This window comes from Cupressus sempervirens, chromosome 3 (genome assembly GCF_028749045.1).
Source record: "Cupressus sempervirens isolate cs-2001-9-10 chromosome 3, ASM2874904v1, whole genome shotgun sequence".
Classification (NCBI taxonomy): Eukaryota; Viridiplantae; Streptophyta; class Pinopsida; order Cupressales; family Cupressaceae; genus Cupressus; species Cupressus sempervirens.
The window spans coordinates 312,834,164-312,860,460 of record NC_143120.1 but is presented as its reverse complement, the minus strand read 5'-3'; the positions used below and the strand labels follow the sequence as shown (position 1 = coordinate 312,860,460).

Here is a 26,297-nt window from a genome sequence, read left to right as displayed (position 1 = left end):
AATCCTGCCTGTGGATCCGTTAGGATCTAGGGGCTGCGGATCTTGACGGATACACAGGCAATATTACAGATCTTGCCTGGATCCTCACGTATCCACGCGCGGGTCAGACCCGAATCCGGATTTGGGGGTATATGCACGAATTCGGTAACTTAGATAAAATGTAGTAGCAAAGAGGACTGTGATTCATGAATAGACCTTGTGACTGTGATTTTAATGGGCCTACCCCCTGTGTACATTATGAGGAAGTGACAACTTTCAAATGATGTCACTTGTATTTGCAAAAGTTATTGAAAGGTGACAATCTTACAATAACTTAAATTTCTATTATGATCGATATCTTATGATATCTATGTAGATCATGATAGATTATTCTTTGCATGTTGGATGTTTATATGGTAAGCATTATGAGAATACAAGTGCACATATCTTATAATCATTTTTTGAGTAGATGGTGAATGTTATGCATTTTGATATTTTGGAAGGCCATTACACATAGTACTTGGTGAATATCATGCATCTTTATGTCGTAGAAGACCATTACTCACAGAGTAATTGGTGAATATCACACAACTTGATGTTCTAGATGGCCATTACTCATAGTATTTGGTGAATATCTTGCATCTCAACATTTTGGAAGTGCATTACTCAAAGAGCATTTTACTATTTGGTGAATATCATTGATATTCTAGGAGTTCAATACTCATGATATCAGATGTGATATCAAACATTTTTGAGTAATTGGTGAATATCATATATTCTGGGAGACCAATACTAATGATATCAGATGTGATATTGAACCTTATTGAGTATTTGGTGAATATCGTATGTTGATATTCTGAGAGGCCAATACTCTTGATATCAAAATGAGGGATATCTTTTGATCAAAGATATCCTTAATCTTGCTAACTTGATATTATTTTGAGGTAATTCCTGTGTTCCACGGGGATACGTCCCCTATGCTTTTTGGCTTGTACTCGTCCCGGGAACGAAATGGGGATGTGGGGACCAATTTTTGCCGTTCCCAAAGTTGTCCCCCTTTTGCCAACTTCGAAAACATCCCCAAAACGACAAAAAAAAGTGGGTAGGAAACTTGGGGACGACTAGCAGTATCGGGGACGGCTTTGCCGTCAGTCGTCCCCTAGCTGTCCTCAAAACTTCTAGCTGTCCTCTTTTTTCTAGTTAGTCGGGTAAAGGTAAAACAATAAATTTTGCTTTTTTGTGTGGGTTTGTAATTGTCTTAAAGACATAATAAAAATGTGCAAACCATATTTGTCCATTAAAACACTAAAACACTAACTCTTCTACTCATTTTAAGATATGATGTACTTGCTAAGAGGGAAAAAACATAGAGCAACAGTAGTAGCAGTAGTGAGGAAAGATTGCATTTAGTATTTCTATTTACTACTTACTATATTAGTTGCACTTCTCTTTATTCCATTATGATTTCATGCATAATACTTGGAGACTTGGGCATTTTGATTTTATTACATATGTATGTGATATGTTATAATGCAGGTACTTGATATTTGTCATTTGATAATTTTCCATGTATTGATCTTCAAAAATGTCTATGGTGAATGATTTATCAATGTTATGATATGCATACTTGAATTTTGTCTCTCTATTAAAAAAAATCCCCTATGTTTTTAATCACCATCCGCTAAGGTCCCGTCCCCTCAATTTTGGCTTTGAAACACATCCCCTTCTCGGAAACTCCGTGGAGCATTGAGTAATACGTGTGTTTATCCTCCCTAGCTAAGAGTGAGTGTTGATGTTTGGTAGCTTTAGTCGGATAAACCTATGACTATATATAATTATATATGAGATATAATTACATATGAGATATAAGTTTATTATATGAGAGAAATTTATATATATATATATATATATATATATATATATATATATATATATATCAATCATAATAATAAATATAATCATAGTGTGTTATATATATATATATAACACTATGATTATATTTATTATTATATTAATTGTCAAATTAATGAATAGACATGTCCGTTGAAGAGACATGTCTCTTCTTAGCCTTTTCTCATTATAAATAAGAGACTGCTGCCATTTGGAAAACACATACCTAATAAGGCAGTTCTTAATACATTTGCAATAGATCCTTAGAAAAATAAGAGGGCCTCTACAGGTCAACAGGGCTGAGAGATTAATTTAATTCAACAAAGATTAACTTTCCCCAAAAGAATTGAAATTTATAAAGGGAGCAGAATATAAGTTGAGACGATTAAATCCTCAATGGAGAGTGGAATCTGCACTCCATAGAGGAATTTTTTATCTTAACTTTTAAAAAGAAATATCTCTCACACGTCACCCATGGCCCGCCTCGACTCATTATTCCCTAAGGGGACTTTATAATACAAAGGCATCATGAAACGCTGGGCGAAAGATACGTTGCCCAGAGGATAAAGACCTCTACCCATAGCGAAATTTGATGGGTGAGAGGTTAAAATCCTCTACCCACGGTGGGATCCGACATATGAGAAGATTTTCCAGTCTTTGAGAGTGCGGGAATTTGTAGTGCTGGAGGATTAAAAAAATTAAAACCCTTTGCCTGATCAGAATCCGATGGGCTGGGAGTATTTCTGGCACCTCATTAGCAGCCGACTGTGCAAAAAAGATAAATGGCAGGGCTCCCCATTTTAAATGGGGTGGTGGCGTGAAACTGCACAACAGGAGGCTCAAAGTGCAGATAAATCATGACAACGATTGTTGAGACAACTCCTAAATATGATAGCGATGATTGATCTAAAGCTCTATAAAATTCCTGCTGGCTGCTTTACAGGGTTTCAAAGATACATCAATTTGGGAAGATCAAGGGCAGAAGCCATAAGGATTTTCTTATACGAGTTATAGAAGAGAAGGAGGATGCTCTGTTTATATGCCTTCCACGAGGCTCTTAAATGCATTTTTTTGCATTGACATTTGGAGAGATGTTGAGTTAGATGAAGTTACACTCAATCTGGTTCTCAATAGAAACAGTTTTTTTGGGAGAATAGTTTGCAGTCTCCTTGGATAGCCTAAACTTATTGTTTTATTTGGAATACGGTGCTGTGAAATTCTAGCAATTAATACAAAGGTAACAAAAGAGGTTTCCAAACAATGAAGGGATTGAACAACTTGTAGCAACTTGTAGGAGTTGTGATTGCTCCTTTGCACGAACGAAGTGAGAAAACAATCATACCATTCACCTATTTTTGCAGCTAGAATAACATTCCATCCTTCTAGTCAGATTACTTCTAAGTTCTACCTATCGATTTTTAGCTTCATATTTCATCACATGAACAAGTTAGAAGTGCTTATTTAAGCATTTTGCCTACAAGGAATCAGCTTGAACTCAACAGACCAATAATATTCCTTTGTGGAAAAACTTTACAAAACTCGACAATATTTAAAAAATTCTAAGATTTCTTCAAAAAGCACAAAGTTTGTGAAAGATATAAAATACAAATGAGTCTATAAAACATTGGCAAAGTGTTTCAATAGAAAAAGGCATAGATTTTAGTATTCCTTTTGTTTTGTTGAGTTTGAGTATGCAGACTATGTTTTGGATAATAGACAAAATGTTCAAGGATTTATTGATCTCCTCTCACAACACAAACTAGGTTTAATGATTAAATTACTTATTTTGGAAGCAATAGACAAGTGCACCGTACTTTCATTGAAGATAGTCTCTAGAGTCTCTAGAGATTGGCATTTGGTTATAATATCATTAATATTAAATGGATTTTATCTTGCTTTTAAACTCTTAGGTACATAGTTTTGGTCAATACCCATTTTTTCAGTGTGAAAATTATGTTTTTCTCCCCATTTTTCTTGCATCTGGAGTGTATATTTGTTCAGGCTGAGTTTAACACTTGGACTTGCTGAGTACTTGCTTACTAGCCATGTAAAACTTGGTGCAAGAGAGTCACAGATTAAAACACTGAAAACTTGATGGTAAAAATTACATCCAGTACTTGGCAACTTGTCAAGTACTTGCGAATAGTTCATCTATGGTTTGAGGGAAAAAATGCATGATGGAGGAACTTGGAAAGACTTATTTACACTCACCAGTGTGAACTTGATGTCTTACATGGTTTGCTAGGATTAATCTTTCTTGGACAGCAATAATGGACGATAAGTGAGGTGGTCTTGTGTTTTGATTTGATACTTGCCCAATGGTTAGGATATTTTGGGACAAGATAAGCTTTACAGGTTTCCTCAATGTTAAAACTGAATGATACAATGCTGGTGTTGTAGACTTCTCACCATGGGCTTCTAAGGTTGACTGAAGATAAGGTATGAGAGATCTTGGTCAAGTGCACAAAACTCATCCTTGATGTTATGCAGGCCAAAACCTCATGTTGGGCATGATATTGCTAATGGGCTGAATGTAATATCCCCCTTCAATACTTAAAAAAAAATTGATATTCTGATTTGTAAAACATTCAATAAGTAATTTACTAAATAATTAAATGTTTCAATTAAATAAATTATTAGTTTATCAAATAATAAATTTATTACATAACTAAATTTCAGTAATGTAATTATATTACTAAATGAACATTTAATAAATAATTTACTAAATAATTAAATGATTCAATTATTGAATCCATAGTTGGAAAACTCGTCAAATGCAAAAACTTGCCAAGCCCCCCAAAAGTTTAATCGGGAAAAACTCGGCAATTTAAAAAAAAAAACTCGGGGAAAACTCGGAAACCTAAAAAACCGCTGGAATTTAATTAAAAATACATTTATTTTGCAAAATTTAATGAGAAGATGCATCTAATAAGTTAATTAAAGACAATACAAAAGAAAGAAAGAAAGTTTAGATATATATAAATGCATAATGCGTACAAAATTGCATTCTCATGCAGAATGCTCATGGTCGGAAGCGAAATAGTAAATTACTAAATAGTTTCAATTTGTCAAACTAGAAGTAAATAATACAAGTCTAAATACATCAATACAATGTGACAATGTCAATCACATCTTCCTCTTTCCACTTGCACTAGTAGGAAAGCGAGGGGGTCTAGTCCTAGAAGAAGTGCCCCGCACTGGGATAGGCGTGAGCTGCGTGATTGTGAACTCTGTGGCTGTGCCCCCTCGCTCGACGTCCCTACTGACTGGCTCGACGTCTTAGAAGAGGATGCATCTCCTCCTAATGGTAATGCCTGATCCTCGCCTGAATCATCATCATCCTCGTCCTCATCCTCAATGTCATCCATAGTGAACTGAAAATCAGTGTTAGCCTCCCCCTCCATGGCCTGCCTCTCCAAATCAGTGATCTCATCTGGTGTAAACAATGGACTTGGCTCCTGTGCTGTCCAATCAGAATAAGGATCTATCTCATCTAGATCAAGCGGACTAGGTAGTTCTAAGAGCTGTGCCTTTTTTAAACAAGGTCATTAAGCCGTTTTTGAGTCATTATGTTTCTTTTCTTTGTATGGATGGACTCAAATAAGCTCCAATTGCGCTCACAATGGGATGAGGTACAAGGTTGGGATAGGACTCTGAGAACAAATTTCCTTAAATTGGGGGTATTGCCACCCCAACTTGCCCACCAAGCATTTGCAAAACAAAATTAAAAAAGTTATAAAGCAATAAAAAATAAAATCAGAAGCACAACTTATCAATTAGCAAAAGTTTTAAAGTTTGACGCTTTACCTGGTGCTTGAGTAGATCTTGCTCTCTTTGCTAGCATAGAAGAGAACAAAGGACCCCTTGATTCCACATAGATTTGTTGTTCGGTCACAATAAGGTCTCTCTCCTCTTCACTTGATATCATTCTCTCAATGCATTTAGAGAGACCTTTCATGACCTCTCCATTAGGATCTGAGTAGGAATCATCAGCCCTAAAACAAATAGAAATTGATATCAAGTCTTACTACACAACCTTAAAAAGTAAATTAAAATAAAGACTTATTAAAATCCCAACTTCAAGGACAATCAATTATCATAGTACCTGAATTTGGGATTGAGGAAGTAGCCTGCTGCATGAATAGGTTGGTGGAGCATATTGTTCCACCTCCTATCAATTATTTCCCAAGTGGGGTCAAATCTGAGACTATCCCCGTGATAGCAACTTCTAACAGCCTCTTTCGCCCTATCCATGGCCTCATAAAGACCTCCCATTGGGGATTGCTGCCCATCACATGTGTGCAAGACTAGAACCAGGGGTAGAGACATCTACATTTGAAATTTGAAAAATACAAATTATTAATAACATAGTAAGTTATGAATTGATAATGAAATTTGAATAAACTAAAAATATAATGAAGTTACCTCCACAATCTCCTTAGCCTTTGCAAAAAAGCTATCATCAAAGACTATTCGTGCCACAGCCTCTCCTTCGGGCTTCTTTGAGTAAGGTGAAGCAACCCAATCAGCACACACAAACATTTGCTTCAAAGCCAATATGTGGTCAAGAATACTTTGCAACGTCAAGAAGACCGTTGCAAACCTTGTCATAGCAGGTCTCATCAAATCTTTGCCTTTAGTGGCTTTTCTCATCAAACTGAGAACCCATGGGTGATTATAGATATATTTCGTGACTCGCCTAGCATCTTCCACAACTGGACTCACCCAATCAAGTTTTCCTATGTCCTCCAAAAGAAGGTCAAAGACATGTGCTGCACAAGGTGACCAGAAAAGTATGGGATGCCTCTCTTGGAGGATTCTACCTAAAAGATTAGCAAAAAATCAATAATCAGTAACAAACTTTCCATATTTAGTATTTACAAATTACATCAAATCTAAATTGAATAATACCATAGCATTACATTCATGATTCATATTGATTCAAATATAAAAAATTAAATCTACCTGCTGCCACATATGCTGCTGCATTATCTGTGATTATTTGCACCACATTCTCTATTCCCACCTCCATGACAACATTCTCCAACATTAAAGCCAATGTGGCTGCATTTTTCACTTGTTGGAGGCATCGACAGATTTTGAAAACATCACATCGTCTTTGCAAGCAATGAAGAAGTTAATAATGGTTCTACTTCTTCCATCTGTCCACCCATCAGATAAAATGGTGCAGCCATACTTCTTCCACTCTTTCTTTTGGTCTTCTATCAACAATGTTGCCCTACCAACCGCTTTGTCAAGCAACCTACAAAATTTAGGTGTAATATTAAATAAAGTGTAAGTGTTAGTAAAAAATTAGGAAATAAGTTATAACAATTAAGATTTAAAATATAACAATGAACTAAAGTGAATCACAATTATTTACAATTACTAAATAGTAAAATACTAAACTTCCACTCATATCCTTTCGATTAGGCGGCTTGTACCCTTTGCCTAATATTGTCATTGCATTCACCATATTGACCCAATAGGGACTATCAGCGGCATTCATTGAGATATTGTTAAAAAACCAAAAATCAGCTGTTGCAATATCAGTTTGCTCATGCACCTCCTTAAACCATGCAGTGCCCTCTAATGATGGCTGTGCTCCAGGTGTGTTCCTGGGCACAAAATAACCACCTATCCCTGATGGGGATCCAGATGGTGATGATGAAGAAGTAGGAGATGTAGAAGAAGTGGAAACGGTAAAAGAGAAATTTTGTTTGCGGATCCGTGGGCCACGAAAAGATCCTGGTATGTTCTCAAGTGCTTCTTCTTCCTCTTGCATATCAAAAGGAGCTCCTTCAGATTCAGCTATGGCTGCCTTCATAGCTAATTTTGCCCTCTACCTATTCAATTTTTTCTCTTCAGCAGCTGCAAGTAGGGCATGGATGAATTTTTTTTCTTCATCAGTTACCTTGAGACAAGGATTTGAGTCATGTTTCTTTATGCTTGCAAGGTGGTATTTGAGGCGGTTTATGCCTCCAGAATAATTCTCTCACAAGGAATGCATATCACCTTCCCAATATCATTTGGACTTGGAGCTTCATAGGCATACCGCCATGCCTTATCTCTTGCATTTTTAGGCCGAGTGCCTATATATCCAGATGGGCATGGTGTTTGTGGCCACTCTTCTTGCGGGTTTGTCATTTTTTTAATGGTTGACCGCTGCCCTACACATAAATATATAGAAAAATGAATAAACAAAGTTAGAACTTAGAAGCTAGGGTTTCAAATGATTCAAAGTTTCAAACTTCAAGTTCAAACTTCAACCATATTCTTAGCAAACAACAAACTTCAACCATATCCTTAGAAGCTAGGGTTTCAAATGATTCAAAATGATTTTAAATGATTTGAAAACATTTACAAACAACAACAAAAACAAAAGAACATTTGTTATAAAACTATAAAAAGTTTTCAAACTATGATAAGATGAACATACTTGGAAAGAAATTTGTCTTCTAAAATCGGTTAGAATCCTCTACAATCCACTCAAATCCGTCTTGAATCACTTGCAATCAGCCAAGAATGCCTCCAAACCTTCTTCTCTTCACTCCTCAAGGCTCTAAACAATGCAAATACAAGAAAGAATGAGAAAAAACACATTCACTACTGCTTTAATCCGTCATAGGCCGCGGGCAAAAATCTCACCAGTAAATCGCGAGTTTTTATGAAAAACTCGCCGAGTTTTTTACGATTACTCGCCGAATACTCGGCGAGTTTTTACCAGACTACCGAGTTTTTAAGTCAGCGAGTTAACTGGTGAAAAACTCGCCGAGCTAGGAAACTCAGCAAGTTTTAAAAACTCGCCGAGTACTTGGCGAGTTTTCCATCTATGATTGAATCAATTAAATAAATTATTAGTTTATCAAATAATAAATTTATCACATAACTAAATATCAGTTATGTAATTATGTTACTAAATGATTATATATATATATATATATATATATATATATATATATATATATATATATATAATTAATAAATTTTAAACTAATGAAAAATAAACAAATATAAATTAATATGATAACCTAAGGGGGGCGGGCTTACGAACCGAACTCCACCCAAATAATGCATCACAAACATATATATATATATATATATATATATATATATGGTGCACATGGCATTACAGGGGGATCATTCAAAAAAATATTGAAAAGCATTATATAATACAAAAAGGGCTCAGATCCCACATTCTCGGTAAGGGAAAAATTATCAAAGGAAGAAATATATGAAAAGGGTGAATCCCACAGGTTTGACCCATTGTTTTTAAGCCATTTACACATGGCCTTCGCCATCGAAGGTGAAAGCAGATTAACTGTTTGAATTCAGATCAACTATTACTTATCCATAGACGCTCCCATGTGGACTCCACGGAAGGGGAAATAAGGCCAATCACACAGGATCGTACACGGGCCACCACTACCGCTTGGGCATTTATGTTAATTAAGGGTAAGATATAATGCATCAATATCTCACTTTAAATGTGAGGAAGTTTATAAAGCATATTTATAATGGGAAGATTATTAGACACCTTACCTAATATTAATATGAAAGGATAGTGAAAGTATATTCGTCGTATTGTTTGGTTTTGAAAATACAATTGCAAATATTACTACTAAGAAAGATAATAGAATTTAAGTATATATAATAATAATGAGATTAGTATTAGTTATCAGGTTAGCTCTCATATTGTTGTGAATAGATTTAACTCTCTATTACCATCACATATGATTATTAAATTATCTCCAATGTTACTATTATTTGATCTCTGGTAAAGTCTATGATGTTACTAAGGAGGAGCTAGTATAAACCTAATCTCTAGATCTATCCCAATAGAGGGTAGGGGTCAGCATTTTGTAAATCTTTGTGAAATGGGCTTGGACTTGTAAACTTTGAGGGGTTCTAGAGATGGTATCTAGGCAACTTGGATAACGTCTATACCCTCGAATCCATGGACCAATTAATAACACTTGGGTATATAATTACTTTTTACTCATAAACTTAAATTGTTGAGAAGCTTATAAATGTGAAATGATTTAATTGTGTGATTTTTATGTAAAACCGTAATAGGGGACACTACATTGAATTACTTTTTTAATGAAAAGGAATACTTATAATCAGAGCTGTACAATTTACTGGAGTCACCATGGTACATTTTGATGGGCATGATATTCAATTTGGTTTGTTTATTAAGTATGCAATGCTTAATGTTGTAGTATCTATCCATTTTTAAATATACAATCCATGATTAATATGGACATCTCATTACTTAATTCACGAACATTGATCTTGTTCATTTATAATATGCTATGGTTGAATATCTAGTTTTGATCAAAGGGCAAATAAGTTTTTTAGGGCTCCTAAATCCCAATTACCAAAAAAATGTCAGCAGAAAAGCAACTGACTAACAATAAACAATATATAGAAAAGGAAAACATCGCAGTTTTAGGCCATTTTGATGTTCCATTTGTTGATTTTATAATGAAAAATGCAAGAGACATAATGATTAACCAGTGTTACCCCTAGTTTCGGGCATGGGGATGACAGGGGCTTGGGGAACGAGTTTCCAAGAGGACAATCGTTTTTGCAAGGTTGGGGATGGCAAGGGGATGACAAAGGGGACGGCCATAGAAAATATAGGGAAATCTTAAAATATATGGGAAAATTTGCAAATATACATGACATTCATATGAAAATATAGATAAAGCATGCCATTTAAACACCATAGAATCTTAACATACAAGTTTACAATATTTCATTGTTTCAAAACGCTATATGCATTCAAAATTTGAAAATTGGATTCCAGTCTTCATTGTCAATATCATATATGCATGTGATGACAAAAAAATATATAAATAACTTTAATATATAAAACCAAAATGCCCAAAGGCTAAGTGAGGCCATATAGTTTCATGTTCAACATAAAAATCAAAATACATAAAAAAAAGGCACACTGCTGATGCTATTCTGATTCAGCCAATTCTGCATCAGAATTAGAGTTATCTAGAGGCAGACAGGGACAAAAGAACTTAAAATAGGCCTGGTTGAAGCAGCAAGTATTGAACGGGTAGGTTTGAAAAGAATCAATTCTGGCTCATGAGAGCCTACGATGACCAACATCTTGGTCTACTAATGTTTATGTGATTGCAAAGATGGGTCTATTATTGTATTAAGAGATTAATGTTGTGACTGTCATTTGTTTTAGCTTGTTTAAATTGATTATCATTTTAAATTCTTGTCCCATCTCCAAATCTACTATCATTGAATTCACATTTGTATTTGTATTTTAACCTTCTTGAGTTAATTTTAATCTCGCTGCTGCTGTCAATGCGAGAGTAGAAGTAAAACACTTGAAAATTCTATGCATGTATAACAAATGGAGAAATGAAAGTATAAGGCACATTTTTGGCTTTTTAGGGCATGTAAGAAGGTGGGGCCCACGAACCGATCCCCCGTAGGGAAAAACAAATTGGCATTTTTTTTGACTTTTTTGTGTGTAAAACATTGGGAACAGATGACCGTCCTTGGTATGGTTGGGGGACGGCTACAACGTCCCAAGACTTCCAGCCGCTCCCCTTTTTGGATGATTTCCCCAAGTTTCTGGGATGTCCCCACCAAATTTTAAAAAATCGATGGTGTGGGGATGTCCTCTAATCATCCCCAAATCCCAGAAATGTCTCTAGTACTAGGACATAGGAAATTAGATTGGGGACACATCCTTGGATAGCTTTGGTTATATTGGAATGATGTATAATATTAATAATACAAGAACTAATAAATTTTAATAGCAAATACTTGAACATAGCAAAATTGAAACATGAATATGAAAACTATAATAAGATGATTACCGTGAGTAGCATGATATCAAAACAAGTACAAAATCATATACATACATTCATAAATATGCATATGTAGTGTGTGTGCGTGTAGTAATGACCTTTACGGTAGCCAATAAACCCACTTTCTATCGCAAGTGCTGCTGCTGCAACTTTTTCTTGCAGAAAACCCCAGAGGTGAGATGGTGGTGCAAAGGTGGTGGTGGGGGGACTTGGGAACACCATGTCCCCCAACCGGGTGCATGTGGGTTTTGAAGGAGGGACGAGTCCTCGTCTTACTCCTCAGCTTACTCATCTCGCTATTTTAAATTTTGGGGAATGCAAGTGTGCATTATGACAGTTTGGTGAAAACTCAAACCTATCAGACCTAGCAACAGTGACTTTCTGAGCAAGCTAACTAGTGGATTACCATATTTTAGAAGTCATTTGACCAGGATAGCCATGTACAAGTTAATTCACCAACATTGTCCTTGCATTGGCGAGGATGATTTCATTGTCCATGTGAGGCAGGCTGACCTTTCTTGCTGATTTGGTTTAACTTGTATGCGATTCATAATTGTTGTTAATTTTTTTTTTTAACTGATCATGTTAATATGTTTATAGAATGCATAGTTTGCATTTGTATATTTCTTTAGGGACGTGTCATGCAATGGATGCACAAAGTTGGAGCTGAATATGTTACTACCAAATGCTTTGTCAACTCATTTTATTTCATGGTTCTCAAATAGATGAATTAACATATTTATGAGTCAAACATATTTTTTTGAGCATAGTGGAAATCTTTATTTACTTTTTAAGTTTTTAATCTAAGATTGGGGAATTCTTTCATGTTTTCTTTGGGCTTCAACAAATAACCCTTAATTATGAGCCGCAGACTGCCACGTTCTACTTTTTGGTTTGACATCAAGGGTTGTTACAAATTGCAACTCACTTGAATTTACTTTGTTCCTCACCTTTTATTTTACATATGAAAAGGTTGTACTATTGAATAAGCAATGCGGTATTTCAGAATTTTGTAATTAACGATAAATTTAGTCAGTAAGATCTTTTTCCAATGAATTATAATTTATATTCACAACTAGGTCTTCCTTGGCAGGTTGGAGACTCCAAGTTTTAAACTTCTAGGAATCATATTTGTCATATCATTTGGAGTTATGCTGACAGGTAATATTTTCTCTCTTAAAATGTTTGGTTGTATCATTTGAAATTTTCTTTTATCGTCAAACAGGTTTGCTTTTCAAATTAGGCTGGAGAATTTGAATGCACTAAATATTTGACTCAAGTAATGCTGTATCCTCATGAGCACCCATTTAGAGCTACAGTTTTCACTCCGAGAGGCTAAATTTGACTATTGTGGGCAACCACTAAAATATTCAGAGAAGAGTCTTGGCATTCCTTATACATACTCAATGTTGTTAGCATGAAATCTCAAATTTTAATATTAAGAAAGCTTGAAAATATTATAGTGTAGATTCTTAAGCACAAACATGGTTATTTGAAATAAATTTTGTAGAGATGATCAGGCTTTTGATGTAAATAAATTGCCTTTTTGAACTGAAGTTACTATTCTATTTTGGCTATTCAGCAAGGTTTTATACAATATTCTGAGAATATAAATGATAATGTTCTGCTTTGTACCGATCAAAAGACTTTTTCTCATGTCATCTGTCATGTATTTTAAGAATCCTTAGAAAGAAAATTTTGAACTAGTCAACAATCAGAGTAAATATGCTGACTTCATTTCAACATTAGTAATTCTCTTTTTCTCTGTGTGTTGATTGCATTATACACTCGATAGATTAGAAATATTTTCTCTAAACCTTGCAGTATAGATGCTGTAATCATCCCTTTGATGTTTCAAAAGAACAAAAAAAGAAATCTCAGTGCAGGTTAATGGCTTACACAGTTTGTGGTCCCCTTCCTCTATTCCTTCCCTCTGTCTGCAGATGTTTCTAGAATATAATTGCCAGCTAATTTCTTGAAATGAGTGGTTTCCCAAAAGCCATTTTTAGATCTTGGAACACATGAAGGTGTTTCTTGGAATTTGTTGGTATAGTTATTTTCTCACTTGAAAATGTTGGGAATGTGGTCTAGGTGCTAAGTGGCACAAAAACAACTTGAAAAAGAGCAAAACCCCAAATGGTTTGAAAATAAAAAAATGGAAACACAAAACAAAAATCTGAAAAAAATACAAAAAAGTTGAGGGGACACCCAGAATAAAAATCCTTTGATTTGGTAACCCTATTTTTTGACATTTTAAGCAACTTAGGAACTGCAAATGGATTCAGTTCTGGACAAATCCTGTACATAGTATATAAATAATGATATAGAGAAAAGTTAGCAGATTTGAGTATCATTTGTCAGTAGTTTGAGTAGCCAGATTGGACTTGGCTAATGGTCGTTGTGTTCTGAACTTGTAGTTGCAAAATCAACGGAATTTAATTTTTGGGGCTTCGCCTTTGTTATGCTTGCTGCTTTGATGTCAGGTTTCCGATGGACTGTCACACAAATTCTTTTGCAGGTATATATAAATACTTGTTTCCAAGTTCTTTGTTTTCTCAACTTTTGCATGTCTTTTCAGATTTGGTTTCTACTATTTTTTAACATTATGTTGCATGATTTTAAAATTATCCTTTGGTAGTTCAGGCATCATTGGTTGTTTTGCACTTCTTACTATCATTGCTATTGGTGTGTGTATCTAGAAGGCCACCTTTTACACTTACTTTTCATTTATCAATTCTGCATTTACCAATCGTGCTTGTAAGCATGCCTTGGTTTTCTGTATCTGGCAACTGATACATGCTGTGACACATTTTCCATGTGGCTATGTGGGACTTGACGTGCTTTCAAATGTAAGAAAGAAGAATATGGTGAGTGATTTTATCCAGAGCACCTTTTCTATGTATGAATATAAAATATAAAATTAAAGAATATTGTTAGAGCTATGTTCCTATTGCGAATTCCTCTCATAGTGTAAGAAAAGTAAAACTGTTATTTGTTTCTATCCTTTTGATTAAATTGGTAAATGCCTCTTCATGAGCTGATGATGTTACCTTATTCCTATATTTTGATAGGACTCATGTGTATTGCTTGTTTTTAAAACAAATCCAATAATAACTCTGATTCATGTTTCTTATTGTTATATTTCAGGCTTAACAAATCCCTTTGCTGTGATGAGTTACCTCACACCAGTTATGGCATTGATAACAGCTATTTTTTCTTTAATAACTGAACCTTGGTCAAGTCTTTCTAAGACTCGCTACTTCGATACTCATCATCATCTTTTTCAGAGTTCTTTACTCATGCTTCTTGGAGGATCACTTGCATTTTTTATGGTATGATAAATAGTATTCCAAGTTTTTATATCTTATGAATGGAGACGTAATATAGATTATGAATAGATAAGAAAATTCATTTCTATTGCTTTGGAAACTGGATAGAATTGGTAAATGGATTCATAGAGTAGGATTTTTCTTTCAGAATAAGGAATACTACATATCTTTCGCTTATTTTCTTCTCTTTCTTTTTTTCAGCTTTCATTTAGTTTTGATTTTAAGTTTTTGAAACATATTGTGGTCTTATTTGCAACTTTTTTCAGGTGTTAACCGAATATCTTCTTATATCAGCTACTAGTGCAGTGACATTTACTGTAGCAGGCATAGTCAAGGAAGTTGTCACTATTGTGGTAATTGCTTATACTTTTATCTCTATTCCATTTTTTTCTGAATGGATTATAGAACTTTCCTTCTATGACAATATTCTACTTATTATGCGTGTAAACAGCTGTAAACCTGTAAACAAGAAAAACCTAAAAACATTTTACTTCCCATGTGAGTGTCGATGATTCCCTGGTGAGCTTGGGAGGCTCCCTTCTCAAGCTCTGGGAGATTCATATGTCATCATAAAAGTTTCTCTAGACAAATGCATTCATGCCATTGATGAAGAGCCTTCCCAAATACTAATGATTTGCTGCGCTGGGACATGTGCCTCATAACAAAATCCATTTTAAGGATTTCTTTGTTGAACTCTTTTGATTTGAACTTTATTTATCAGAACTTCCTCTCATTGTTTTATTTCTTGTTTTTAACTATGTTATCATCCCTGAATCTGGCCAAATTTTCTTTTATTTGCATGAATTTGATTGATTTATGTACTGAGACAAGTAGACCTTTCCAATCTATGGACTCATCTTTACTTTTTTAAGCTCAACACCTATGCAGACAACAAAACTCTTCAATAGTTTAAGGTTCTTGCATCTAGCAATGCAGTTTGTGGTTCTTTTACTACCTACATGGTCAAAAAAACTCATTAGATGTTTTAAGATCCCTTGCACATGCCAAAGCAGTTTGTGATTCTTTTGTTTTGAGCTAAGTTACTGATGCTGGTCCTGATGCTGATGCAGGTGTGGGGTGCTAATGCGTGATTTTTTTTTTTTGATTTTTTATGTATTTAATTTATGTATGCAAAGAAATGCAAGAAATATACAAAAATAAACCATTCCATAGTGTGATACTTCACCATTGATAGTTCAAATTGAAATAAGAAGAGACCCCAGCTGCAAACAAAATCAGAAGAATGAGCAATGAATAGCGTCTTTTAGGGCTGTTTTAAGGTTAAGGAGCAAAAATAGAATTAAAAAAATCAATTAACACATGCTTTTTAAAGTCACTTAAGTGACTGGGCCTTGAAAAAGTCATGGGTGCTCTCCAGATGCGCCTGGGTGCTCTTGGAAGCATCCTAAGCACATCCACTGTTGCTGGACATGCTTCTTGGATGCACTAGTGCAACATCCAAAAGCACTAGCGCATCCTTACACACCAGCATTAGCACCCAAAGTTTTTGGGAGAGAATTAGTATCTAAGGTCTTAAATATCACTTATACAACACCTGTCTTGCTATTACTTACATTTCTATTTGTGTTTGAACATGTATTAATCTTGTGCTTAAAGAGGCTGAGTTTATGTGCCTTTTTCATTTAGACAGTTTTCTTGAGTTTCTTCCATTGATTCTGTGAATTTAGTTTTTTCGAACAAAGCCTTGGAGTGTGTTGGACGGTGAGGGCTTAAACTTGGGTGCTTAAAACAATAATGCCACCTCAATACCATAGCATTATGCAATGAACAAAAAAAATCTATGTGGTAATTTTGCCAAAGAGATTATAGAAGACATGGGGGTTGCCTTGCATCCACAAAATGGTCATAACCATGCCTCAAGCTGCCTCCTTGCCAAAACATAGCATCGAGCCTTGGTCCATGCATTACCATAAGTGCACTCTTTACCTCTAGGTGTCCTCATGGCCACTACAAGGTGTCCATGTTGGTGGGAATTGAGACTGGGTCTTGTGTTGACATTTCCACACATTGCCCCATTGCAAATGGGAATCCCCTTTTTTCGCCAAATAGGACAAGTCTTTTTGTAGTTAGTGTCATCTTTCAACCCTTGGAATACATTGATGATTTATGCTAAGTATGGAATCAAGGGTCATTCACCTTTAAGGTTTTTGTCTTGCAGATCCTAAGAAAGGAAGTTGTAATTGGAGGGATAGTGGAATTTAAGTTTGGAAAATGAAATAGATCTTTCAAAGTCTACCAATGAAATTTTAAGTGTCTTGATGAACTTGTTATTTTTCGTCATTTCCATTTCTAGTAGATTTTACCGTGTCCTTGATTGGCTTAATTTTTAGTTTGGAAGAACTTACTATTTTTAGCAGTATGTAGTTTTAATAAGTTTATTTTTGGTAATTTTCATTATGTCTCTAAGTGGCCTATTTTTGTGTTCAAACAAACTTAACATTAGGTCTATTTTTAGCAATAGATTAGCTAAAATTGAGATAGAAATAAAGAATATCTAGTTCTGAGCCCAAAGGAATGAAGTATGGACAGTTAAGGCAAATGATCAAAATTTGGCTAAGTGGAGAAAATCCTTCTTCATGTTTCATTTGCGGCCAAAAGCAAGAATTCCTAGAGGGCAAGGAATTTATTCAAAATGGAAAAATCCTTCTCCATGCTCCATATGCGCTTAAGAGGGGAAATTCCTAGAGTGCAAGGAATTTCTTCAAACTGGAAAAATCCTTCTCCATGCTCCATTTGTTCCCAAGAAGGGGAATTCCTAGAGTGCATGGAATTTTTCCAAAATTTTGGATTCCTCAATGTCTCCTTTACACTCAAGAAAGCATAAAAAAATTTCTTTACTCAAATGTGCCAAAAGTGAAAGAGCATGAACATTTAGAAAAAATGGGTTAAGTGTTGGAAAATTCCTCCACCATACCTCATTTGCGTCTAGGAGCGCAAATTCCTAGGTGCCAAGGAATCATCAAAATATGTAAAAAATCCATCTTGTAATGTCCCCATTTTTAACACATTCCTGTTGTTGGCTTGGTTAGTTCACCATCGTGACCCTCGTGAGCTGATAGTGGCACTTGAGGGTCTTAGTTGTGGGGTTATAGGCTTTCCAGTAGCCGACAGTGATTTTTGGTTTCATTTGAGGGACTTACTACGGCTGGTTCCGATGAGCTCGATTGGGTTAGAGGAGTTGAGTGATGCTCTCAATTTTTATTTTGAGCTTTTGGTTTGGGCTCCAAGAATCTTGGAGGAAGTGTCTATCTATAGTAAGTCACCCCGTTAGGTCAATTCATTGTCTTTCATTATCAAGATCACTCTAGTGTTGTCAGATTTCGATTTTGATGCTTCTTTAGTTGTATTTGCATGATGGTTAAATTGTTATTATTCTTCTAAATATGTTGAGGTTGCTATTTTTGTTGGTGTTGTATATTGGTCACCTCAGTATCATAGCTCGTTGGAACCAGGTTGAAAAGTTTTATACTGTAGGCACAAGAAACAGTGGCCTTGTGTGTCAAAATATTATGTTATGGTGGAAAAGGTCATTTTTGGGAGCCAAAAGGAATTTTTAAATTATATTATAATGATACTTTATTATATTTTAATGTTGTGGAGTTTATTTGGGAAACTTGTGCCATTTGGAGATTATAAATATGAGACCATTTGATGAGGAAAACATCAAATTAATTATTTGCTTTTGTTGCTTGTGAAGAGTTTTTGAGTTTGATGAATTTTGTGCCCTTGCTGAAGTATAACGGTTTGTTTCTGAGAAGTTCATAGTAATTCATAGCCGAGGTATTGCAAAATAAATATCTAGGAATTATTCTTCATCTCCATTGCTATATACACTGTAGTTGAGAGATACAATAGTGTTGGGAATCTAGATTTTCACGTCTTTTCATACTGTTATTTACTGTTGTTGAGAAGCGGTTGTGTGCTGGTTAATATGGAGTTGGTTGAGTGCCCATTTATATTTGCTGATAGGCGTTAGTTTCTATCTGCACTTTGGGAGGAGTGTTTTCCATATCTACACTTGCATTTGTTTGTTGAAGAATTCTTTTGCTACTGCTAGTCTTCATTTTAGAGGGTTTCATGGCACGCCTTACCTATAATTTCATGGATTGTAATTTCTATTTTTTCTGAGTATTGTTGATTTAGATAATAGAGGATATTTTATCAATTAGGTTGTTGGTATTTTGTGAATATACTCAGTATTTAAGATGATATTAAAATATGGAATTTTCAATTGTATATTCCTTATGTAATAACCAAATATTTGAGTTGAAATTGCTATTGCAATATCTTTTATTTTGCTGCTATATTGTTGTATAAAAAGCTGCAAAACCTCAAAAACAAAAAAGAAAATCAATTCTTGAGCACAAATTGTTTGAGAGCCACATGGCTCATTACACATCTTCATGGCTAAAATGCACTCAAGGGTGCTAATTCCCCATACTCAAGGAATTTTTCAAATCAATCCAAAATTTCTCCTACAGTGTTCAAATTTGCTCAAGGTGACATAACATTCAAAATTTGGCAATGACAAGGAAAAATCCTCTACCTCCAAAGTGCACCCAGGCATTTAATGACATGAAAAATAAAAAGAATTGGCTAAGTATGGATAAATTCTTCCTCTTCCTTTGATATGTTTTCAAGCTTTCAAAACATGGATCATGCTGAAACTTGTCTATAGCAATGAAGTGGAAATTCCTTCTTTAGATCTCAAATGTGCCCATGGAAGAGAATTGACTTGAGATATAAAATTGAAGTTCCTAAGGAAATGTTTTGGTAAAACATGACATTCTTGACAAGTCAGATAATGTTAAAACATCGAGGATTCATCCATCCAATCTAAAGACAGCATTGTGACATCAGGAAACATGGAAATCTAGGGGGAAAGACGTGCAAGTTCCAAACAATGCAGTTCAAGGCATTTAAGGTCCAAGACCCTAAAGATCAAAGTTCAAGTATGAATGTAGAATGAAGAATGCAACATCTTGAATTTCCCCTAGAAATCCAAGACCATAGCCTAAGAGTTTTGATCAATAAATTCCAAATTGACAAAATCTTTAAGGGAATTCAGTCCATTTTAAGAAGGTGAATTCGTTAGCAAGTGCATGGAAGGAAGGAAATGATCAAGGAGATGAGATAAGATAATGATATTAATGTCCAACAGAAGACCACAAAAAGGTCTATGGGACTGGAAAGATATTTTTACAAGAGTTTAGCGTAGAAGAACCTTGTTGATGAAATAATGCAGCCATAAAATATTTCTTGTGATTAGTTACCAAGTTGACATGGCACCCAACATGTTGACATAGCACCCAATCATCTTCATCTACTAATCAAAGGTCTTAAAGTTGATATGTCCAAATTCACTACATTCATAGAGAGGAATAAAGAACAAACTATTTTGAGGAATGAGTTATTGAATGCTTATTGGCATGCTGTTTCCTCATTGGTCTACTTGACTCCACTTTCTTGCCAGTGGACATGTTGTTTTCTCATTGGTCCACTTGGCTCCACTTATTTATGCCACAAAAGCTATTTTATAGTAGAACCATAATTAGGGTTCCATGTTGTAAATTTGGTGCTTGATTTCAAATCAGTCTTGGTCATTCATTTTTTGGAAGGTGCTCTATAAAAGGCCATGCCTTATCATTTGTAATAATAATAGGTAGCCCTTTAGAAGTAAAAAGCTCTTTCTCCTTAAAGTAGTAGGAAAGGAGAAGGAGAAGACATTGTTGTAAGACTTGGAGAAATAAAATTTGATTTTATTGAAGATATGGTTCATTCATGTTTGTCTCAAGTTGTTAAGTGATGTTTTTCTCATTTCTTGATTGTTAAATGAAGTTAGTCTAAGCCCTTTTACATGTGTTAGTGAACAATATTTCCCTTCGTTTGAAATAACTAATTTTGAAACTAGAATTTCTTAGAGGAAAGACAAATTCACAACAATTGAGTTCTTGGAAAGTGAACTTTGCATTTAAAGGTGTAGCTCCCTTCTTAAATGATTGTTCAATTAAAACCTTTATTAACAAAGAATAGCTATGCACATACTTTTAATTGGAAAGTATCAAAGGCATTAAAACATTCTTCCATAAATATAAAAAAAACGTTGTAGATTCTTCAAAATATCAATGCCAACACAAGCCTTAAGACTTACACTCAGCATAAATACAAGGGATTGATCAAAAAACTCGAATAAGGAAAAAGTTATATTAACTGCTCGTTTTGATAGCAAATTATGATCATTGCAAGCATAAGATTATATTCTACAAGAAATTCATCTGACACCAAAGAGAACCATAAGATTCATATGCAAAATAACCAGCCAAAAAACCTTAATATCTTTCTCTATTCAACATGAAAATATAATAGTAAAATATAGTAGATGCTTTCAAAGTAATTTCAAAACCAAAATAGAGTGTCTATATCACAAGAGCTGACCCCATCAAAGTTTTTCAAATATAAATAGCCACATAGGTCCCCAAAAGTAGTTTCGAAAACTAACTCTCCTAGGGACTTATTTGAATTGACTATAGTCTTTTTTTTAAAAACAAAAAGAGTAAGACTATTGGCTCGAGGCCCCTAAGCCTATCTAATTTCCAACTGAGTTGGCAACGTCTTGGTTTTGCACGTGGCTTGTAGGAAGCCCTCCTCCAACCTCTTTCCATTGCTTCTAAACAGCCATGAACTTGATCAATTCTTTCTACCAAGGCATGACCAACTGCTCCAGCCTTAATTGCCACATGGTTATAATCTTGTGAGCATGTTCCAATTTCCTATCCTGAGCTACCAAATGATCGTCATAGATGATCATCATGGAGTCTACTTGGGCTGTAGTTGTGAAATTCTTATCTGAGACCTCCTTGGCCTCTTTCATAGCCTTCAATTTGTCTCAGTAGGCTGATCCAATGTCTTTCAAGTCCTTATCTAGCCTGTCCTCATTCTCCATGATACCGATATTAATGCACTTGATGTCATTGCTCATAATTTGTTTTAGGCATTCCAATTCTTTCAACATCTTAGAGCATTCATCCAAACTTTGCTCGATCACTACGTTCCTCCATTCCAAGTTTTCTTTGGATATAAATAGGAAGTTAGTGTCTGTTTTGATGTTTGGTTTATCCATTAGACACTTATCTACCCTGTACTCTTGAATCTCAATGATATGGATGATAAATTCATCCCATTTCTCCTTCTCTACTTCCCAAACGTTTAGCTTCGACTCCAGATCAATCACCACCTTATTAGCCTTCATCTTCATTCCAATGAGACAAGAAATAAAGTTAACTTCACAAGAGATTATAGAATCAATCCATTCATCGAATGCACATTGGACTAATCTATCCCTTTTTACCTATTTGATTGAATTCTGATTGGTTGGAGAGGTAACGTCAACCACGGAGAGCTTTCGACAATGTTTCAGCGTCAGTATTCTATAGCGCGTGGATATATTTGACCATCGGTTGCATAGAATGTTTTGACTCTTTCTTATCCTTCCAATCTTTCCAGATCCTGTTTGCAACTCTTGCATTGCTGATATTGAAGATTTTCATGTCAGCGGCTTTGGGTGTAGGTCCAAGGATAGTCTTCTCCACAGTATAATCTTGAGGCATAATAGTAACAAGATCATTATCCATTGTGGGCTTATACACATTTGCTATCCAATGCCTTTTTTCTCATCCAACTCTAGCAGGGTCTCTATTTTAGGCTTCTTGCTCGTAGGCATTTTGCCTAGGCATTTGCTCATCATATCCTCTAATGAGACATTCACTAGAACTACGCTTCTTTTCTTACTGACTGATAAATCAAACCAGTTTGGTGTAGAGGAACCACTCTTAGGTGGAGTTTGAAAAATAGGGGAATTTCCAACAGCTAGTGAACTGAGAGTGCTAGCTTCATCTACAACCTATTGATTTCTTTGATCCATGGCTCCATTTGAACTTTCAACAGTTGTCTCAACTACAATTTCAACCTCAATTGGCTCCTTATCAGTGTTAACTGCGACAACTTGTTGAGCTTCCTTCCTTTGGGTGCGTGAACGAGTCCACCTAGTTGGAGGTGGATGTTAAACTGTACTTTGAACAATAAGTTCAACTTTAGGTTCAAGATTCAAATCACCTACCGAAGAACATGCGGCAACTCTATCAGTATGGCAAATAGGTAATGTTGAGCTAGAACTAGTAAAACCCTTTTGAAGTTTTGATTCAGTTGCCTCAACTTTGACTTCCTTTTATTTGCCAACCACTTTTTGGTTTTGTCAATAATGGGAAAAGTTCTAGTTTGTAAATCATCTTCTGGAGGTAAATCCCAGTCTAGCTTAGGTATGGGAAAAACTTAAATTTGTTTTGTGTAAAATGGATCCACCACTTCTTCGTTTTCATACTCTTCAATATCAGTAACATCTATTTGCAACTTGAACTCTTTAATTTGCTTCGGGGTGAACTTGGACCACCATCTCTTGCTCACTTCATAATCATCTTCACAATCAACTCAGAAATCCTCTATTTGTGCCACATGAGTGAAGGAGGGGTGCAACTCAAATTGAGACTATGCAAATCCTTTTCTATTGAATTTAGGCTGGGTAGAGTAGGATGTCAAGTTCTTCGTTTTCAACTCAGTGTCCAGAACAAGAGCATCCTGGATGCTCTTACATGGATAATGAAAAAGTTCAATTGGAAAGGTATAACAAGAACCTTTCTTGGCCTTACAGTTTTTGTCCACCTTTGCTACTTGCCTGCAAACTTCTGTCAGGACATAGCGATCCAAACAATATTTGGGTAACTTCAAGGGCTTACCTTCACAACTGTTGGCCCTTACATATGTGAATTTGGGGAATTGGGTAAAGAAGCTGCCATAAATGGTAATGAGTAGAGAGCTGCCTCCTCAGTTAACCTTATGTTTTCCTTACCTTGAAGTTCGAATACCAGCTTGGCAAGGAAGGTGTCCTGTACTCTCCTAAAGTCCTTTGGATTCTTTTCATTTTGTAATGAAGGAAAATATTCATAGATCAACATAGTATCAACCCATACCTGATGCGACAAGCCCTCCTATTCCCTACAACATGCTAGAATGTAGAACAGGTAAGATGACATATAAAAACCATAAATCTCAAAGACCTGTGAAAGCTATTCATGCAATCTGTTCGCTATGATTTCGGCCAAACAATGTATTTAAGCACGAAAATCCCCTTCTGAAAAGTAATAAGTTGCAAATTCCTCGTATCTCCAAAGAAAATAGGAACGTTTACCTCATATAATTATGGCAGAATGATCAAAAGGAGAAACTCTTAATTGTTTAAACTTGGAGATCATGTCGCGAACAGATAGGGAAAGTACTGATTTGACAAAGCGCCTGAATCATTAATGAGTGCCTCTTAACTTTGCACATACCAAATCTTACTCCGCCATCATTTGTAACAATTAGCATTAAATGTGCGACTTTTCGGCCTTTTTGTGAAAGAATTATCGAATTCCGTACTATCCCATTGCGTTGCCACGTGTTCATCGATGAGACAACTTTCAAACTCATGAACTTCGAACTCTTGAACTATGGATTATGATTCAAGGTTTGAGCTCAATAGTCTCACAAATATTGGGATACGATGCTCATAGACCGACTCAACATAATATTTAGATTTCCTCATACCGAACTTTGAACTTGAACCAAAATTGGTTCAAAGTTCAACTTAAAAGAAGAGCATTGAAATGTGACAGACATTACAGGCCCCGCCAGGGTTCTATAAAAATGCAGACTGAACTCTTGAAATATGAACCTTTGAACCAATTGGTTCAAGAGTTCGAGTTCAAGGTTCGGGTTCGAGATTGGGATCAATGGAAAGCTAAAACATGACCAAGACATTCTGACATGGGCGAAGTGTCTTTGAACCTTTGAACCTTGAACCTTGCGGTTCAAGTTCAAGGTTCAAAGTGTGACAAGGGCTTAATGAAAAACAGGCAAGGGCATTTAAAGGCTAAGTCTAAAACATGGGTAAAAATATGGATGCTTAATTTTGATCATTGGATGTGCATTGTTTGTTATGATGGTGTTCATTATCATATGAAAATTCTTTGCATAACCCTTGGAAGATTGCACCAATTCTTAGGGAGTTGTCGCTCAGATTAGCAACTCAGAACTTGGTTTATTTGGAACTCGTTCTTTAGAGCACTTTCCATTGATATCATTGCCCTTAGTAGTAGATTTAGATCCTTATGATCCCTTTCCCCTTTAATTTTAGTTCATTTCAGTTGTGTCCATTCAAAGGACAAGCATCAGAAGATTGCAATATCCAATGAAGAAGTTTCAGCCAGCATTGCAGAAGAAGTGAAGAATGATTCAAACGTAAGTCCGTTTGTGTTACCAGCATATGTCAAGCCAAACAAGCTCATATCCTACACAAAAGTCACATGTTTTCAGTGGGAACCTTGAAATCACCTCTATGACCACAACTTAGCTTACGAGGGGTCTTTGCACAAGAGAACATAAAGTGTCCTTTGACACTTTATTCTGTGTTGGTGTCGTCAGAAAACATGTATCAACAGGTCTGTAGTGTGAAAATCAACATTCAGCACCACTAGATCCAAACCTGTTGCACATTATGAAGTTATTTTTGATATTATATGTTTCTATTGTTTGATATGGCACCTTTGTATAGGTTTTAAATTTTTTGAATCTGTTTTCGGATTCATATTTCCACAGGTGCATAAATGATGTTAAATGGCAACAGATTACAGCAGCATAGGAATTTCTTATTGTTACTTAATTTGCATCCTCTTGTTGGACTATGATCTGCACGGCATTTTTTTTAATGAACTTATTCTCATTTGTGTTTGTGCTCCTTCAAGAACATTTTAATTGTCAGTGCTACAATCTCAATGCAATAGTTTTAATTGATGTTCTAGTGGGTTGTATCTTCAGGTTGCAGTTTTCTTCTTTCATGATCGCTTTACAATATTAAAGGGTATTGGACTTTCGGTTATTATTGTTGGAGTATGCTTGTTCAATTGGTACAAGTAAGTTTTCTATTATTCACTGACTTTGTTGAATCATAAAAACATTATGTCTTAGTGATTATAAGCTATAGCTTTGTATTATTCATTGACATTGTTGAAGCTTTGATGTCTTAGTATTCAATCCAATTTTCAACTGGAAGCATTTTCTTCAGATTATATTGTAAAACTAAAGCATTGAATGAAAGATATAAGAGAAGCACCATGAGACCAAGAGACAAGAAGAGACAAGT

The 26,297-nt window shown here is 35.3% G+C and overlaps 1 protein-coding gene across 3 annotated transcripts in view; it reads left to right on the top strand.

Annotated features, from left to right (window-relative positions):
- LOC149566238 (Nucleotide/sugar transporter family protein) overlaps positions 1–26,297 on the top strand; it is a 162,149-nt gene that overhangs the window by 97,989 nt on the left and 37,863 nt on the right. For 2 of the 3 annotated variants that reach the window (XM_089819654.1, XM_089819655.1), the window contains exons 6-10: positions 12,808–12,875; positions 14,132–14,248; positions 14,862–15,046; positions 15,310–15,396; positions 25,973–26,067. In XM_089819654.1, coding sequence (XP_089675780.1) covers positions 12,808–12,875; positions 14,132–14,248; positions 14,862–15,046; positions 15,310–15,396; positions 25,973–26,067 — 552 coding nt within the window. Of the gene's footprint in view, positions 1–12,807; positions 12,876–14,131; positions 14,249–14,568; positions 14,582–14,861; positions 15,047–15,309; positions 15,397–25,972; positions 26,068–26,297 lie in introns of all 3 variants that reach the window. The other variant, XM_089819656.1, reaches the window with a different exon arrangement.